General features: G+C 33.9%; 1 protein-coding gene across 1 annotated transcript in view; it reads right to left on the bottom strand.

Annotated features, from left to right (window-relative positions):
• LOC145277487 (dynein axonemal heavy chain 5-like) overlaps positions 1 to 21,335 on the bottom strand; it is a 690,378-nt gene that overhangs the window by 196,207 nt on the left and 472,836 nt on the right. The window contains exons 41-42 of the mRNA XM_080128869.1: positions 14,878 to 15,108; positions 1,569 to 1,732 (exon numbers count right to left, since the gene is read on the bottom strand). Coding sequence (XP_079984995.1) covers positions 1,569 to 1,732; positions 14,878 to 15,108 — 395 coding nt within the window. The remainder of the gene's footprint in view (positions 1 to 1,568; positions 1,733 to 14,877; positions 15,109 to 21,335) is intronic.

Raw genomic sequence — 21,335 nt, 5'->3', positions numbered from 1 at the left:
TATATATATATATATATATATATATATAAATTACAATAAGTTTACCAAGATAATCAAAATGGTAAACTTAAAATATATTATAAATATTAAAGAGTTAATATTTACAAGTAAAGTAATCTCAACCAGATGTAAAAGCTCAATAAAACCGAAAAGGAAATAGAGCTTATAATATGAACAAATGATTAATAAAACATGTTAAAAGACATCTTGAAAAAGAGTTAAAACATATTTAATTTTAAAAAGGAAGCACAAGATAAGTGGATAGTCCTTATCCGCGGAGTTTCGAAGAAATACTCTCCTTCTCATCAGAGGGCAGTAATTAGAAAAATGCGGGATCGGATTTTGCATGTAAAACTATTTAATAAAACTACAAGTAAGTCACAGATCTTACTTGGTTAAAAAAAGGGTGAGGTAAGGGGAATAGGAGGTAAAAGAAAAATGATAAAAAGATTTCACATGAATGGATAGTCCGGTGAAGGGTAAAAAATCCAAGAATGGTAAAATCCAAAAATTATGTTTTTAACTCTTTTTCAATATGTCTTTTAACATGTTTTATTAATCATTTGTTCATTCATATATATATATATATATATATATATATATATATATATATATATATATATATATATATATATGATGTCAAGTCTCTACATCATCTTTCAACAAAAATTCACCTTCGAACTAGGATCAGGATGCAGTATACATCTTTTCCTCGGACTTAATTGAGGAAGAGAGGTGTTTTTGAGTTGAGAATTTAAAAATATTTATCTCATTGAGTATTCCACGTTTTAGTGAAGTTGATTACCTCATATTGATAACCGGCCTTGTGTCTAACTTTGTCCTCGTGATGAGGCAAATAAATGCAGGCCCATAGATTCCAGCATCATCTCATTAAGTTTCAAATCAACAGAAATCATATTGAATCAATATTGAATTTATCGCAGAATTTTAATCTATCAATAATAAATCTTAGAATGGGAAAACGTAAACAGCACATGTCCTCTCTTTATGAACCCCATTCGTGTCCATGTATATTAATAGAGCAAAGTTTATAACGTTGTTTATTAATGGTTTTATGCGTTTCGTCAAACATAACGTTCGGATATTTTTGTCTCGCTTGATATTGGTTCTCCAATACAATATGGATTTACGAGAAGGGCCTCCAGAGTGAAGGTTACTAACATTTCAAGTTAAAACAGAACTGACAAGAATTGAACTCGGTTGACCGAATAGCTACTTTGGGCCAAGGATATTAGTTTGGAAGAGAGCATAATGATTCATACTAAATCTTAACGTCATTATTTGAAGCTTTGAAGCTTCAAGCCACATGGATCTCACAATTCAATAGCTGACGAGTATTTCTTCGATTTGCCAGAACTGTTTTGCTTTTTGCAAATTATCAATGCATTTCCATGGCGACGCCTACCAGATTAACTTTCAAATTATCCGAACATCGTAAAAATAGTAGAAAGGTATTCTTTATCATTATTTGGAAAATTTTGACAAAAAAGTAAAAAAAAAAAAAAGTCAACAGATATTAAACATATAAAGTGAAAAGGGTTGCCTACCTGTCGGCAATGACGCGACTGCACTCGTGTTTCCAAAGACCCATGAGGACATCAGTGGAGTTGACGTAGGCCGACTGAACATTAATCATACCTTGCCAGATTCGAGATAAATCTCGCAGATTGAAAACATAATGGAATTTGGCCGGAGTGGGCAACATCTTTATCTGAACGTCAGAAAATATGTAAAAAGGAAAAACAAATCAAAAAGCAAATAAGAGTCAGAAATCCAAGACAATCATAAATAAATAAAATTTTAGTAGCTTTAATTCCGTTTCAAACAAAAGCGAGGGCTTAGATGTGAAAGTAATACGCATCAATATTTTAATTCATACTGAAACTGAGACATGTGCATGCAAGTATAGGAAATTTCTAGATGGAAAATTCGTTGAGTATATAGGTTGAGATATGTCCTCTCACACACACACGCACACACACACACGCACACACGCACACACGCACACACACAGACACACACACACACACGTTCACTTTATAGATATACAAGCAGGCAACCCCGCGTTTCTACATAAATATTATATTTTAATTCATGCACATTTCTTATTTATTATAAACAGAAGTCAGTTGCGCAACGTGAAATTCCTTTAAAAGAATTAAATATAAAATAACCGAAAAGAAACTGGGACATATGTATGCGAGCATAATGTTTTTTTTTAAACAGTTCACTTTTTGTAAGTAAAAACAAATACTCGAGCTGAGATCGACACCAAAAACCTAAAGACATTAAGTCAAGTAAGATACCCTTTAGGCTAGCTTGTCTCCTCAGATTTTCACTACTCTCAACCTCTTTTGATAATCCTGCAAATGATATTGCGTCATCGCAACAGACACTTGCAATTGACTCCTCGCTGGCAACGACCATTTATTAAGTTGACAAGAAGGTTCTTGTGGAATTTAAAATTTTGATTTCAAATAAGTGTTCGTTACAATATACTTTATATATCATTTAAAAGAGCGTTCTTCGCTCTATCTAATCGTTTGAATTACAATCGTTTTAAAACAATATGTTTTATCAGAACGTTGAATACAAGATGGAAAAAATTCGCACAAATTTCTTATTTCAATTCCAGCTATGACTAAAATCTGCTCAACAGCTCGCGATATCAATGAAGTGTTGAGCCCAGAAACCATTACTGAACACACAGCACAATTGTAGTTTAGGAAATTTCGTGGCGGTGATGAGCCTGTTGATGATGAAAATGATGAGGATGTTGATGATGAAAATGATGAGGATGTTAACAACGATCAGTTAGGAGCCTTAGTCGAATCCAATCCACGCACAATTGTTTGAGGGCTTGCTTCTGAATTAAACGTAACGTATACGACGATTCTTAACCACTAAGGGCATATTAAAAGACAAAACCCTTATTGATGGTTCCTCAAGGATTGAACGACAAAAAAGAAAAAAATTAACGCTGTAATGAAGTGCCATTTTCCTTTCTTTTACACAGCAAAAACGTCCCCTTTATCGACTGGGTTGTAACTTGCGATGAAAAGTGGGTTCTTTACGACAGCGGTGACGCTTAGCTCAGTGGTTAGATGCCAACGAAGCTCCACAACACTTCCCGAAGCTAGAGTTGCAGAAGGTCATGCTGACTGTTTGCTTGTTTGCGACCGGTCTAATCCATTAAATTTTTTAATATAGACGAAACCATTATGACAGAAAAGTATTCTAAACAAATGGATGAAATGCATCAGAAACTTCGACAACAACACCCAGAATTAGTTGATAGAAAAGGCCCAATTCTCCTCCACAACAATGGTCGACCTCACGTTTCTAAGGTACCCGTCCTCTTTGCATTCATCCAGTGTGGGTCTGGTTAGTGCTTTCTGCTCTCGGTGACTTTTCGCGATTATTTGGTGTAGCGTCAGTCAATGCCAACACTGTAATTGTACTATTTATTATTTTTTTAATGTTTCGAACGTGTATTTTTTTGCGAATGTCTTCTAATTTTCTAATATAGAGATAAATAGCACTGATATCCGCCTTCACAGATAAATTGTATTGAGTTTACAATCTCGATTCTGTTGTTGACATTGGTTTCTCCAATCCTTTCTAGAATCAGGTACTTACAGGAGGGGCCAAATGAAGGTTGCCAACATGCATAGTAAAAGTGGCGTCATAGAACTGACTGGATTCAGTTGTACTACACCAAGATTGTCAGTTCACGTGGATATCTGCTTTATTACAACCGCCTTAGTTTATGAAAAGCACTTAATTATAAAGGATGAGTAATACTATGACTAATAACAGTTTGATGAGTCTAATAACTTTTAATCGTCTTGAATTGTATTAATATTTAGCGACGATTTGATACGCGTTGTTAACTTTGAATCGTCTTGAGTAAAATAATCGTAAGAATTCAAATTTTGACTCAAAAGCAATGTTTAAATTGAAAGAAATGCTTTCAGATTTCAAAGCAAAATTAAGAGTATGCGTTTGTAAAACTTTCACAAAATAATTCATGATTAATGATGGAAGGAGAAGGTCAATAAATAAATCAACGATGGAAGGAGAAGGTTAATAAATAGTCAACACAAATTTATAACCACCGGATTTATCTCTTATGCCTCACATATTTGAGCGAAAAATGTAAAAAGCAATCAATCAGTCAACAGTTTTAGATCACTAATCGAATTATATCAAACAATTGCAATATCAAAAGTGATCATTGCAGTTTCATTTTTTGTGTTACAGGACACACCTACCTACAAAATTAGAAAGAATTCACTATTAGAGACTGATACCGACACTATTTCATTTCAAAAGGTTAGTTCTGAAAAGTTTAAATAAAGAAGCGAATGAACATTCTCCAACTCTTAGAATGTAATAGATCGCGCATGAGCACGTGTGAAAATATCAGGAGCAGCAGCCGTTTAAAGCGCGTACGCAAATTGCCAAGTGTGCGCAGGCTTATGTCAGAAGAAAAAGAAAAAAAGAAGAAAGAATACTCTCCGTAGTCGGGCGAGAGAAGCAAAGGCCGCGTCGGAGAAGATGAACGTGTAAAGTCGAAGGCAAGAAATGACTAATGCCAGCATGTTGTCGAGGAGAGAAAGAAAAACACGTGAAATGGACATGTGGCCCTGTTGTCTCGGTGAGAGACTTTTCAGCTGGTGTTGAGACTGCAGGGTTTTATTAATTTTATGGCAGACGAACAGTTACCCCCCCAAAAAAAAACCCCAAGAAGCAGGCATTGTTTGGAAATGAATAGAAATACATGCCTTTTGCTAAAACAGAAAAAAGCAGAGTCGACTTTATTTATGTTTTATTTGTTTGTTCCTGTAACGATACCCACGTTACAAAAAGAATATGATAAAAAATTATCATCATGCTTTAGACTGCGCAGTACATCACTATTTTGTGAAAAAGATAAACGAAATTAATCTATTGAGGCTCGACATAAATATTCCTGAGTGCCACAAGATGCATTTGAAGAAGGTCGAAGGTTACATCGGCCGAAACATTGTAGATTAATCGCTATATTTTTAATTATGATAGAAGTTTGAAGACGCACTTAAGTGTTGATGTTCGATAAAGCAAAACTAATGGTGAATGCTCTGACGAACTACGATTTCTTGTAACCCTCCTCGATGTTAATTCCTCCGACAAACCCGCCAAGCAGTAAAGTCCCACCTCTATACAGTAGAGATCCCTAAATGTAAGAAAGCCTTCTACTCACTCAGAACTGCTGGACATTGGAATTCCCTTCCGGGTTCTTGCTTCCCCAACTGTACTGACATGCAGAAGTTCAAATGTACTGTAAACAGACATCTTGCTGTTCAATCCCTACATAGCATCCCTGCAACTTATGTCTCCGATAGTACCCCCTACATCAAAGTGGTGCTGTGTCTTGTTTGGGTCGAAAATGTAATAAAAGACACGTTAGTTTTATTCTTTAAATCCTATAGAGTAACCACTTATCAAGGTTCGGAGGCCACTGAAGGATAAAGTTTAATCAGTGACAGGTAATACAACATCTTGATGATCGGTGGTGGTGGAAATTGGAAGTTAATTCATCGTAGAGAACGGCTTATCCAGAACATGTTTACGTTAGACTGAAAAACAACAAGAATGTTATAGTCATCTGTGAATCAGCTCCGCGGTATTGTGTTCCATAGACGAGCAGTTCTGGTGAAAAAAACTCTACTCATGGAATTTTCTTTTAGTTTAAAATGTAGATAGAAAGTCAGAAAAATTGATGATAGTGGTTGTAGCTGGACGAGTGTTTGTCGTAAATGTCATAGAAGGGACGAGACCATAGAATGAAGCTCAGTCGAACACCTGGCATGAAAATAATAACTCTAAACTAAGGAATGCGTCAGAAAGAACCGTTGCGCATTGTTTTAACTGATTCAAATCTGGTAATTTGAACGCTAAGAATGAATTTTGAGATATAAAAGGCCAAGCCTGTTCTTGATCCGAAACGGTGGGAAATTTACAATGGTATCAAAAAGTATGCGCACATCCGAATTTTATTACTTTTTAGGGCACAAACGATTAGGAAAAACACACAATCGTTTATATAAATATGGGAAATACCAACATTTACTTATTGTGATTGTTTACAATTTTTTTAATTCTTATGAAATGAAAAAAAAGAAATAGAATAAAATATTTTAAAAAAATGTTATCAAAACAACTACATGAAACTTCTAACTCTTTTAAGGAAATCACATTAATACTAGGTTAATTATACCAATTCGTGAGGTAAAGCAATTAATTAATTTTTGATATGTTCTCTCAATAACAATGTGATTGTTTGGTGAAAATTAAGCTCTCCCCTCGAAATGGCCATTCTGAATTGAGGCAAAAATGAACATTGTCTGCTTAGGACAGTTTAGAAGTAAATCATATAATATAAATACATACAAATATACACATAGATAACATTACTACGGGATTCATGTTCTTAAAGGGAATCGTCACATTTTGCTCATATCGAACTTTTGTTCTTATTTAAATTATGTGAATGTAACAATTTTCTTATGTTCCTTGTGTTAAGATGTATTATTTCTGTTTCTTACTCGTTTTCATATTGTTTAATCCCATATTGTGGCTGTACATATATATGTATGTACCGCGAGGTAAAAATACCAGGTTGCAACAAAAAACTATTCTTTGAAACGTTCATGAAAATCGGCTTTGCCTGAACTCTTGTTCTTGAAATTTACTTGAGAAAGTGGTGCGGTCTGTCCGTCTCTAGATTCTAGATGGAACTATCTTAAGTCGTGGTAGCTATCCCATCTAGATGGCGTCACGATAAAAAAAAATACCATTGATAGCCCTGGCGAAGCATCAAGTATTCAGCTACCGACAAGATTTGAATTACACTACAAACTCGTGTAGTGAATTCAATCTCGGCTGCGACCGCGTTAGATGAATGGATGGATGGATATATATATATATATAAATATATATATATATATATATATATATATATATATATATATATATAATGTTTATTTATGCAAACATTATTAGCTACATATGTGTACACGTGTTCGCTACAAAAACATGTATTCACATATGTAGCTTATAGTGTTTGTATTTATAAATAAACATTTTATAAGTACACTCTGTTTATTCAGCGAGCATCTTTTTTATAAACATGGGGAGTTTCAGTAGATTTACATCTAGGAAACAAAAACTATGCAACCATTATATATATATATATATATATATATATATATATATATATATATATATATATATATATATATATATATATATATATATATATATATATATATATATATATATATACATGTCAAAACATCGCTTATTCATTATCCATACAGCAGCAGCCATATAGCGTAATGGTGAGACGCCTGGACTGTCATTCGGGCGGTCGGGTTTCGATCTTGACTTGAGGCAGATGCCTGTCTAGCTACACTGATGAGTTGTGAAACAGGTAAATGACATTATATATATATATATATATATATATATATATATATATATATATATATATATATATATAAACGCAACACTCACACATATGTTGTTATTTTTATTTATTTATATTATATTTGATATATTAATTATTAGCATTTTAGCCCGGCGTTGCCCAGGTGTTTGAAGGTGTATGTTGAGCAAAAAAAAATAAATAAATAAATAAATAAAAATAAAAAAGCGGTCAATTTTTTTTAACTTTGACCCCTATTATGACCAATTAACATGTATTGTTTTAGGCTCAAATCACGTTAAGTTAGATCCATGTCCAAGAAACCTATATCTAAAATTTCAATTTTTTATACCCAAAATTGGCGGAGGAGTTTGGTAGAGTTCTCAAAGGTCAAATCGTTGAACTTTGACCCCTTGAAAGCCAAATTTCTGGCTGAAAACGGGTTACAAAGATTTTCCCGAATCTCAGTACCCTGTATATCAAATTTCGAGTCCGTAGACTGAAAATTATTGTGTAGCGAAATGTACACAGACAGACACGTTCACTTTTATAGATATATTTACCAATGGGATGTTTCCATATAAAAAAAGGTATCTGTAAATACTTACAGACACGTGTTCCGTCCTGTACGACTCATCATCGTTTTTCAACCTAGCGAGATCGAAATCAATGTGTGTAAATAAAAAAAAGACATTTCAGGAACAAGAATTCAGGCAAAGCCGATTTTTATGAACGTTTCAAATATTTTTGTTGCAAATCTCCTAGTGCAATAAATAAACATTTTGTTTTCGATCGTTTATAAAACAAAATTTTTCTCATCAGAAAATAAAAACAAAAAATATATGAAATAATTGTTTAATTTTTCGAAGAGGATGCATACATATTCAATTTTTAAATAGCATTGGCGTATATAAGCGATACTATTTATTCACCTATTAGATGGAAAGAGATAGAGAGAGAGAGAGAGAGAGAGAGAGAGGAAGAGAGGAAGAGAGGAAGAAAGAAGGCTACAGTTTTGTTTTCGGTTTCTATTCTAGCTGATGGCACCCAAATACTTTTTTTTTTTTTACTTTTGAAATCACATCTCTAATAATATATACGAAATCTGGACAAATTAAAACATCATATTTAACCATATTTTAGGACCGGGCAAAGCCGGGTCCCCCAAACCCCACCCGATAGAAAATTATATATTAAAACCGGTTGTTTTCATCCTTATGTAAACTACAAAACCCTTCATTTACTTCTTTACAATATTAAATATCGGCGAAAATAGCGACTCCTTCTTGTAGAAAAGTGCCCAGTTAAGGGTGAAGGAATTAATGTTTTTAGCCAGTATTGGTCGTCCGAAGTGTTGAGCTTAAAAACAATACCGATCTCGTGAAAATCCGTCGCCTTTATCGAAAGTTTTAGGCAGACATACAAACATAATTAAGTACATACATTTAAACAAACAAGTGAGATTTTTATTATATATAAGTATTTCACCTCTTATAGCATTTATGCATATTTTCCGACCAGGCAACGCCGTGCGGTCTGCTAGTATATATATATATATATATATATATATATATATATATATATATATATATATATATTTATACATATATATATACATATATATATATGTACATATATATACATATATATATATATACATATATATATATATATATACATATACATATATATATACATATACATATGCATATATATATACATATACACACACATTATATATATATATATATTATCATATTTTTCTCCGAGGGAGCCGGAAATCTTCACTAGTTCAAGATAACTGGACTGCCCAGAGCTTAAAACACTTTGTTGGGACTATTCATGTATCCACCCTTCTTTGAGATAATTGAACCCGTCTGCCATCAACATCTGATATGTTCAAAATAATGTCAACAAGTAAATCATTTCTCTTTAAATTGTTTTGGAAAATAAATATCCACAATCCTAGGAAAAAAAAAAAGATCCCGGGCAAAATGCGTTTAAGGATATTCCCACTTATATCTGAGCCACTAAAAAAAAAACAACAAAAAACAAAAAAAGGATAAAAGTAAAAGTAAACGTAAAAAAAAAAAAAAATAACAATTACGAAAGTCATAATCATCATTCTCACTAAACTAAAAGCATAAAAGGGATAATCTTAAGAAAGGTCCATTTAATTTGTGCGATTAACGCTGAAAATAATATTTCAAACTTAGGCCTGCCATATTGAATTTAAACGTGACAGAATAATAAAAATGCTATTTTAAACTTAAGGGTGAATAGGCAACGAAAATTATACTTCGAACTTAAGCGTGACAAACATACAAAAATACTATTTCTTCACAGACCAACGAAACTATTTTGTCAAACGTGTGATAGAGCGACAAATGGACAGAGTTTCTTACATAGATCGTTGGACACATCTAAAAGATGATTCTTCTATTCCAATCTGGAACGTGACCGACCGACCAACAATACCCCCCCCCGACAAATAGACCTACGCTATTTTGGAGTTAAATCTAATAATACAAGGGTCACTTGCACTCTACTCATAAAAATCCGTTTATAAAGTGTTTTAGACTTTTGTTAAGTAAAGTTTTAAAAGCCTTCGCCCTCTGACTAATTGGTTCCAGCTTGATAGGACCTACAGCATAAAAAATGTCACTCCGTTAACTATAGCTAGAAGAATATTCGTTTCTGGGGATTGTAGGGGTGCGATGATTGGCGGTGCAACTTAGCGTACATTTTTGAGTTTGGTTTAGAGATATTATCATCATCATCATCATCATCATCATCATTATTATTATTATTATTATTATTAATATTATTATTATTATTATTATTATTATTATTATTATTATTGGCGGCTCACATGGAGCTTTCACACAAGTCAACAAACGATTGTTTTGGAGACCTGTGATGTCCTCTGGAAGCTGACTGACAACAAGTCTCCTCAGACGTCCAGCCCTTCCACCTCCTTCGATAGTATTTGCAAATAAATCTGCGTCATCGCAACAGCCTCATACCATTGATTTCTCGCTTGTAGTAGCCATTGGTTTATACTGGAATTTGAGTGGCACTAAGTCTCCCCACGATTCCAGTTCTCTTCGCGCTTGTCCAGCGTAGGTCTGGCCAGCGCTCTCTCCTTTGTCTTTCCATCCCCCTTTACCCTTCTCAGCTCTTTGGTATCACTTTTCTACTGGGGGGGGGCGGTGATGAGACAATGGGGGGATGCAGGATGGTGGTGTAAAACTTGTAGATATGCAGCTTCGGCGTTCTTCATTCCCTGTTATTTTTTTGTTATATTGTCTTGTGTTATTCCCACATTCTAGAGTTTTCCTTAATATTTCAGCCGTTTTCTTTATCGTTCGGCGTTGTATTTTTGCAATTATTCCTCTGATCCCAATTTCTGCCATACTTTTTTCGAAGTTTTTCGGAATTGTTCCTAGTGCTCCTACTATTATCGGTACTATTTTGATTTTCTTCATCATCCAAATCCCTTTTAACTCTTTGGCTAGCTCTGTGTATTTGCTTCGTTTCTCATTTTCTTTCATACTCACCCTGTGGTCAGCTGGGACTGCAAAGTCTACGATTTGACAGGATTTTTCTTTCTTGTTAATTATTACGACATCTGGCCTTCTTGCTTGGATGGGTTTGTCCGTCTGTATGTCCATGCCCTATAGGATTTTGTGATTTTCGTTTTCGAGTGCTGTTGCGGGTTTATGCTTGTACCATTTGTCTGTACGCTCAAAATGCAGTCGTTTGCATAATTCCCAGTGTACCGCCCTCCCCACTTGCTCATGCCTGTTTTTGTATTCCTTTTGGGCCAGTTTGCATTCACTTACTATATGGTTTATCGTTTCGTCTCTCTGTCCACAGGTGTTGATTAGTGTCTCTAGCTCCTTTTCGGTCCTTGCGAAAAGTTTCAGATCGTTCATGTACATCAGGTGGTTCATTCTCTCCTCTGTATTGGAGAAATGTATCCAGCTTGGCACTTTCTCAGAATACTGTTCAATGGTATCATGGCTATGGTAGTGGTGATAGTGAGTCTCCTTGAAAGATGCCTCTTTGTATGTTAATTTCTGTTATGTGTTGTCCATCGGCTGTCAATTCCAGTCTCCATGTTTTCATTGCATTTTCTATTACGTTGGTGATCCCGCGTGGTATTTTATACATTTTTAGGCATTCTATTATCCATGCTTGGGGGATCCTGTCGTACGCTTTTTTTGTAGTCGATCCATGCCATGGCTAAATTCTCTCTCCTCCTTTTTACCTCCTTTAGGATATTTTGATCTATATATAACAAGTCATGTGTTCCTCTTGTTCCTTTTTGGCATCCTTTCTGCTCCTCGGGGATGAGTCCACGGTTATTCAGGAAGTGGTAGATTTGTTCCCTCAGTTGCGCTGTCAGTATCTTCCACATAGTTGGTAAGCACGTGATTGGCCTATAGTTGCTAGGGGCTGTTCCTTTCTCCGTGTCCTTTTGTAGCAGTGTGGTTCTACCTTTTGTCATCCAGTCTGGTACGCTTGCTTCCTGTATACATCTTCTCAGGTTTTGGGCTAGCCTTTCGTGTAAGGTTGTGAATTTTTTGAACCAGTATGCATGTATCCCGTCGTGCCTGGTGCTCTCCAGTTTGCCATTTTTCCTATGGTTTTCTTTAGGCTTTCCTTGTTGATTTCATTCACTGTTCCTTCTTCTATTTCTTGTAACTCTTCTTTCATGTCTTTCAGCCATTCGGCATTTCTATTGTGATCTCGTCGCTCTTCCCATGTTTTACTCTAGTAGAGTTTTGTTTCTGTCGGATTTGGTTGTTATGTTTTTGTTTTTACTCCGTTCACATTTTGTTTTACTCACTCTGAGTAATTACCAGATCATCATAAAATATTTCTCTTTGAGAACAACTTGTAGCATTTCCTGGAGTCTGAATGATAAAAGTCTCCTCAGAGTTCCAGTACTCTCCACCTCTTCCGATAACCTTTGCAGATGAATTTGCGTTATCGTAACAGCTGCTACCATTGATTTCTCGTTGACAGCGACTCTCTGTGTTTCCATCCTCCTTAGCCCTCCTCACTTATTTAGTGTGGTGCCAGTTTATTGTGACACCCACAGAAATACAAATTATTATTATCCGATGTAGTTAAAATGAAAAATTCCAAGTTAAAATAAAGCAGATTTGTCGTCGAAAGTTATCAGATATGAGTAAAAACCAGAAGAAAGCCACCATCAGCACATCCATCGCTGAAAATGGTATATATATATATATATATATATATATATATATATATATATATATATACCCGTGAGCAAAAAAAAAAAAAGAAAAGAAAATGGGCCAAACAAATTTTATATATTTTATTGCACTAAAAGCTATATTGAACAAAGGACAATTGAACAAGGAAACTTAAACGAAACTAATAACACAGAACAAGACATTTACTTTAATAAATTCTTAGGATGGAATCGTATTTCCTTTTGATTTCTTTAAAAGATCAATCCTTTTAGATAGGCTCTCAACCAAAGTGGAACACTGTAAAGAAGAGATGCTATTCCATTCGCTTTGCACAGCTTCCCATAGTTTGCCATTGTTCGAAATAGTTCTTCCAGTCAATGCACAAGATATTATGGACCAAATATTCTCAATTGGGTTTAAATCGCGGCTTTGGCCTGGCCCAAACATCACATCAATTGAATTATTAGAAAACCATGTTTTTGTGACTTTAGCAATGTGTAGGGGCATTATCATGTTGAAAAATAATGTTCTGGGATATTCCCAGCTTCTGGATACTTGGTAACAGTCCTGTTTCTAATATTCGAATGTATTCATTTGCATTGACTTCTCACATCTTATATGTTCCCCAAATCCTGCTGCAGTAAAAGTTCACCATACCATTATCCCACCATTTCCGTGTTTAACTGTCGTTTTTATGCAATTTGGCGAAAATCCTTCTCCAAATCTTCAAATGCACCGGTCGGTAGCATCAAGACAAATAATAACAAGAAAAATATCTTGACTCATCTGACAAGAAAACATTTCTGAACCAGTTTGTATCTTTCTTGCCATCACACGAGAAAAACCTCTTTCTATCATTAATGTTCTTCTTAGATAAAAATGTCTTCTTTGCACACGCTTTAGAAGAAAATCCTATTTCTTTCATTTGTCTAGATATTCTTAATCTAGAAAGAGAATTTCCAGCCTCTGTTTTGAATTCTTTACTATGGTCAATATAAGTTTTCTTTTGATCCTTCAAAACAGTTAATTTAAGACTGATTATATGCTATGATCTGCAAAATATAAATTTTCAGTTAAAATAAACAAAAATTCATGGGAAAATATTGAAAAATCGATTTCTTCCTTCTTTCACTCCTGTCCCATTTTCTTGCTCATGAGTGTATATATATATATATATATATATATATATATATATATATATATATATATATATATACATGTTTAATTAAAGTCTTATTATACAGGGTGACCCACTTAAAAGTAAGCCATACTCTCTAATCTTGAATCAATTTTTTTCAGATTATGTTGCTCACTTAAAAGTCTAATATCTCTTATCTTTCTCTTATCGACCAACTGACACCACAAGACAAAATGCAATCCTTTCCCCAACAAGATTGTGCTACATGCCGCACGTCTCACAGATCATTGAGACAAGTTCATGACATGTTTACGGAAGAGAGAACAATAAGAAAAGTCACCACGTAGTCCGGACTTGTCATTATTTGATTTTTATCTTTGGGAGACTTTAAAAAATATTTATGCAAATAATCCTCACAATCTAGACCAACTAAAGTAGAACATTGCGAACGCTTTCAGGAGAATCACCAGAGAATATCTAAAGGCAGTATCTGCAAACGTTGTTAAACGTGCCCAGAAATACATAGATGTCAACGAGGCACACTTCCAGCATAGGTAATTTAAACAACGTTACAGGTAATTTAAGCAATAAAAACACGTTCGTCCTCTCTACTACATTTTCTGTGCTACTTTTAAGTATGCCACCCTGCATACATTTCTAATTTAAGACGATAAACTATTTTTTCATTTTTTAATAACTTAACATAGCAAGGTAGTTTACGAGTCAGGCAATTCATGGAGTAATCGAAAATGTTTCAACCATCTCCAGTTGATTTTCACGATTATTATCAGAAATTGTTATATTGTTGCCATGTAAGGCGTTTTATTATTTTGCTCTGTATTTTCGACGCAAAGAAAAATTGAATCCCAGGCTTACACCTCACGAATTGTAAATGAAGACCTATAAACTACCTCACCGAGCCAGGACAACGATTACGAATAATGAAAATAGAAACTGTCTTTAATCTAATATGTATCGAATTGTCACATTCCAATATAATGTTAAATGCTACTGACCTTTGTGAGTTGCCAAAGTCTTCGAGTCAAAGGAATGAGTTTTGTGACAAGTTCTATGGTTTCGGCAGAAAAGTTCCTTTGCTTGCAGAAGTGGCCGAGACCGATTACCGAGAATATTTTATCAATGGAAGAATTAGAAGGCAAAGTACAATTAAAGATGGCGAAGTGACGTTTCAGACGCTGGGGGATGTCATTTCGGCCTCCACCCGGGTGGATCATAGCCGACAAAAGCTAGAAATGTGTAAAAAAGCAGAACATAAACATTTTAGAAAGAAAGAAAAAAAAGACAATTAAAAGATATGAAAAAGTAAAGTTTTAGTTGTTGAAGAATACCATTTCGGTATCCGTGCTCAGTATAAAACAGACCTTGTGTATTAATGAAACCTGCAAACGTTAAAAATAGCATTAAGCAAAAAGCAAAAAGCAAAAAGCAAAAAGCAAATAGGCTAGAAACTATTGAGGTAAAAGGATAATTTTGAAGAATGAAGTGAAATTGATCATTTTCAGTGTCTACAGAAATTGTCTGCAGAATGATTATCGAAACGGAAGTGCACAAAGCACCTACAAATACGTGGCTCAGTCATCTGACGATCACACCAAAGTATGAAACAATTGGTTGGTTCCGACTAAAACACATAAGTTATTTACTTATATATGTAATCTCAAATAGTTTACTATATATGTCTGTATAGGTAAATAAGGCGAGAATAGCTCCGCCATAAAAATCAAAGATGGCATAAATATCATAAAATACAATGGCACCACTCATCGGATTTTTTTCGGATTTAATAATCAAGCCTTAATTCTTTTTTCTTTTCTTTTTAAAGTCCGTATTGTTCTGATGAGTCAGGCCGGAAAATATTCAAATATTGACACAATAATTGTATGGTTATTTCTTTGCTATGAAACAGGTGCTGTCAAGAACTGGACGTTTTAACATGCTGAAATAAATAAATGGTAAGATAAACAACATATATAACCTATAATTACAACATACAAGATACATAGTCTATAATTCGGACTATAAACTTATTGTCATTTATATGTATATACTCTGTCGTTATATTTAACATACATCGAGCTTAATAAATAAAAGAATGACATATAATTATTATATATATATAAGAATATTTAAAGAATGAATTATAACGAGGTTTATAAAAGAGTACTCAATAAAAGTAGGGCAAAACTGAAGTTTTGGAAAAGCAATAGCGCTTGATGACGTCTCCAATTATCTATAATAAGTTGACTGACACATACTCATGATTGTGTAGCGATATCTAAATGTAAAAACAAATAAAAAGTATATATATATATCTATATCTATCTATCTATCTATCTATCTATCTATATATATATATATATATATATATATATATATATATATATATGCAAGAAGAAAGAAGAGAGAGAAAGATAGAGAGGTAAAGATTTTGAATGCAAAAGGCGATAAATGCCATTTTAAAAAATGGCGAATGTATTACAACAAAATGTATTTACAACAAAATGTATTACAACAAAATGTATTTACAACAAAATGTATTTACAACAAAATGTATTTACAACAAAATGTATTTACAACAAAATGTATTTACAACAAAATGTATTTACAACAAAATGTATTACAACAAAATGTATTTACAACAAAATGTATTACAACAAAATGTATTTACAACAAAATGTATTTACAACAAAATGTATTACAACAAAATGTATTTACAACAAAATGTATTTACAACAAAATGTATTACAACAAAATGTATTTACAACAAAATGTATTTACAACAAAATGTATTTACAACAAAATGTATTTACAAAAAAAAATGTATTTACAACAAAATGTATTTACAACAAAATGTATTTACAACAAAATGTATTTACAACAAAATGTATTTACAAAAAAAAATGTATTTACAACAAAATGTATTTACAACAAAATGTATTTACAAAAACAATGTATTTACAAAAAAAATGTATTTACAAAAAAAAATGTATTCCATTTCAGCGATTTACTACACACCCAACTCGGGTTTCACATAATTCAATATTGACATTTTTTTTGTTGCTTTCCATTAAAATAAGCTTTTAGTAGAAGTTTAAATTTTATATCATCGTCTCTATCTCCATGCACACACAAATTATATATATATATATATATATATATATATATATATATATATATATATATATATATATATATATATATATATATATATATATATATATACAGGGTGTCCGTAAAGTTACTATACAGTCTTACAAGTTACTATACAGACACCCTGTAATATATTAACAGTACAATAAATTTGCGCTCTTCCAAAGTTAGCTTGCGTGGCATGCTTGATTAAATAAACCTGTAAAAAAATAAATATTAACTATTAATACAAATATAATACAATAAAACAATAAGACTGTATAGCAACTTTACGGACACCCTGTATATATATATATATATATATATATATATATATATATATATATATATATATATATATATATATGAACAAATGATTAATAAAACATGTTAAAAGACATCTTGAAAAAGAGTTAAAAACATATTTAATTTTAAAAAAGGAAACACAAGATAAGTGGATAGTCCTTTATCCGCGGAGTTTCGAAGAAATGCTCTCCTTCTCATCAGAGGGCAGGAATTGGCAAAATGCATGATCGGTTTTGCATATAAAAGTATTTAATGAAACTACAAGTAAGTCACAGATCTTACTTGGTTAAAAAAAAAGGGTGAGGTAAGGGGAAAAGGAGGCAAAATAAAAATAAAAATAAAAAGATTTCACATGAATGGACAGTCCGGTGAAGGGTAAAAATCCAAAAATGGTAAAATCCAAAACGGTAGAATTTAAAATTTCAATCCAATAGGTACATTCCAAATGGTTCAAAATAATCCAAAAGGCAGAGTTCCTTGGAAAAAGCGCAGATGGAATGAATTCCAAATCATTAATATATATATATATATATATATATATATATATATATATATATATATATATATATATTCTTTTGAACATTGTTGCCAAGAACGAACGCTGTCTAAAATACAAATTTCCAGCTTTTTTTTCAACGTCTTTCATTTTTATTTCGATACTATTTTGTGAAAAAGAACGGAGGACCGCTTGAAATATAAAAATAAAATATTAAATACCAAAAACAGCAACACCGTCGTTTTCATACTTCAAAAGATCCTCATAACCTTGAAATTACTATTCTAGAAGCATACGTGGACTTTTTAACATCACTTTGCACAAACAATTTGTACAAGCGTTTTTTGTTTCAAACCGTATTTTTACATTCTATGACCACAATGCAGTTTCAGAAATGATAAAACCAGCAAATCTTCTTCCCCACAATCTATGTCTTGATAACTAGTTTTCTTTCCGCCGAAGAGAAGAATCCTTATTGTTGTGGTGGCACACATTCATTTGCATATGTGGATAGTAATTACACATAAATAGGAAGACTCAGTTAGTCTGAGTGTGTGTTCACCAGAAGCCACCGAAGGCCGCCGAGGGCAGATATGTTTCTCCAGCAAAGACTCTCTTATTTGACACCATTATGTAAATATCCTGTAAATATACCTTTTCCTAATACACTTCTTATTTAATCTACCTTTGTTTGTTGAGTCGTCATTTGTATTGCTTTCTACGTTACTTGTTTCAACCTGCAAACTTAACACTTATATTCTTTGAAACTCCGCGGAATAAAGACTATTACCTATACATGTGTTTCCTTTCCGAGTAATAAATATGTTTTAAACTCTTGCTAAAGTGTTTCTAAACATCATTTATTAATACTATATGGGCGAAATGAATCCACACACAAACAAAAAAGAACAAAATATAAGATGGTGGAGGCAATTCTTAAACAGATGCGATGTATTTCTTGCATTGTTTTTAAAATAACATTTCTCTACTAATTTAGATATTTTTCTTTTTGTTTTTTTTATTTTATATTTGCCGGATGCTAAACATTCACTGTTTTAGTCACTCAAACCGAGAGATCTTTTTAAGATTCTAACCATTCTTTGATTGCAGTTTTTTGTACTTTTTCTGCACTTAGTTCACCGTGTATATTCTCCAGGTAGTTTTTATAAACTCTATTCCATGAATCCAATTGCTCCTATAATTACTGGAATGATGGAGATCTTCCTAATATTCCGATTTTTTTTATATCGTACTTAAGACGTTGGTGTTTAGCTATTCATATTTGAGTGATGATGTGATCTTGGTGGATGGATGCTAAATGAGACAACACGGAGGTATATTTACAAGAGTACAAAAAAGTAGGCTACAGAAAGAGCTCTGAGACTACGTCGTACGTTCATTTATACATTGTTTTTAAGAGGATTTTACGTAGTAACAAAATAAGTTGCACATCAACACACCATAGTAGTTGAAAAAGGCGGCATAATTTGTCCAGAATCTCAACGATAGAAAAGGGGAAAAAAACTATATTTAAGAATATATATATATATATATATATATGTGTGTGTGTGTGTGTGTGTTGGAGACGCCCCTCCATGGGATTAATGGACTATCTCATGACGTCACTTCCTTCAATGACGTCACTTCCAGTATCGAGTACCGGTGCCTGGCAGTCTGAGATTAGCACACGACCAAGCTGGATGTGTACAAACGCCCTACCATTGAGGAATGGATTTGCTCAACTCACTTTGCTTGTAATATATGTGAATACATGTTTCGTTCCTAAAAATCCTGTGTTCCTTCGTTCTTATTACCATTTAACCCAATAACAATATATATATATATATATATATATATATATATATATATATATATATATATATATGTATATGTATATATATATATATATATACCTGCATAAAAGTTCTAATTGGAAAGTCGTGTTTCTGGCTGTCAGACACGTTAGCATAGCTAAATATTTTGGCAAAGATCGAATCCATGCCTACATAAGCCAAAAAGCCTTGTTAGATTTTATGCACGATTTCTATCGCTATTAAATAAATCTCTTGTTATTTTTCTCGCGAGATTAACGGTTTTGCAACCATATTTTTTTGTATTTAATTTCTCTACCTTAACGATGAGAGAGAGAGAGAGAAAGAGAAAGAGAGAGAGAGAAAGAAAGAGAGAGAGAAAGAGAGAGAGAGAGAGAGAGTTACCTGCTGTTTGTTTTGCAGATTAATGCCTCTACTCTTTTATTGAAGTGACTTTAAAAGATTTTCTCTCTCATCGCTATATATATATATATATATATATATATATATATATATATATATATATATATATATATATATATTATGTCAGGATCTTATGATGATCCTAAGATCCTTTCATGATGGCATGAGGAGCACTGTGCAATTTAACGGTGGCATGTCTTCTGAGTTCGGGGTGAGGAGTGGTGTCAAACAGGGTTGTGTGTTGGCCCCAACACTCTTCGGCATCTTCTTCTCCTTACTCCTGAAGCATGCTTTCAAGAACACAACGGATGGTATCTGCTTGCACTCCAGGTCAGATGGTGGTCTCTTTAACATCGCCAGACTCCGCTCCAGGACAAAGACCAGGACAGTTTGGATAAGAGACATGCTGTTTGCCGATGATGCAGCTATAGCATCGCATCAGGAAGATGGTCTTCAAAGACTGATGGACAGGTTTGCTAATGCTTGCAGCCTGTTCGGTCTCACCATCAGCCAGAAGAAAACCCAAGTCATGGGACAAGCAACCGCCTCCCCACCCAGCATGACAATCCAAGGCACATCACTAGAGGTCGTACGCCAGTTTCAATATCTAGGCTCCACTGCTTCAGACACCCTCTCATTGGACGTGGAGCTAAACAAAAGGATTGGAAAGGCATCCACACCCCTCTCTAAACTAACTAAAAGAGTCTGGGAAAACAGGCACCTTACCACTTCCACCAAGATGACCGTCTACAGAGCGTGCATCCTCAGTGTTCTACTGTATGGGAGTGAATCCTGGACTACATACTCAACACAAGAGAGGAAACTCCAGGTCTTCCATATGAGGTGTATACGTAGGATACTTGGTATCACATGGCAGGACAGAGTGAGTAATACTGATGTTCTGCAGAGAGCGGGCATCCCATCCATTTACTCCCTACTACGTGAGCGACGTCTTCGCTGGCTGGGCCATGTGCGCAGGATGGATGATGGGCGCATCCCTAAAGACCTTCTCTATGGCGAGCTTGCCTCAGGCTCAAGAAAGTGGGGGCGACCCCATCTTCGCTACAGGGATGTCTGCAAGCGTGACATGAAGGCTTTCTCGGTGGACAGGAATACATGGGAAGCCTCTGCAGCTGACAGAACTGCCTGGAGGAAAATGATACGCCAGGGGATTATCATCAGCGAGAGGACCCTCCATGTTGAAAATGCTGCAAAGAGAGCTAGGAGAAGAGCGAGTGTACAGGCGGAACAGCCGGACGAAGCGGCAAATTGCATAACAACCTTCGTA

The sequence above is a fragment of the Euprymna scolopes genome, chromosome 6 (genome assembly GCF_053919585.1).
Source record: "Euprymna scolopes isolate OS-2025 chromosome 6, ASM5391958v1, whole genome shotgun sequence".
In the NCBI taxonomy this organism is placed as follows: domain Eukaryota; kingdom Metazoa; phylum Mollusca; class Cephalopoda; order Sepiida; family Sepiolidae; genus Euprymna; species Euprymna scolopes.
Note: the sequence above shows the minus strand (reverse complement) of the source record. Positions and strands in the feature narration are given on the sequence as shown.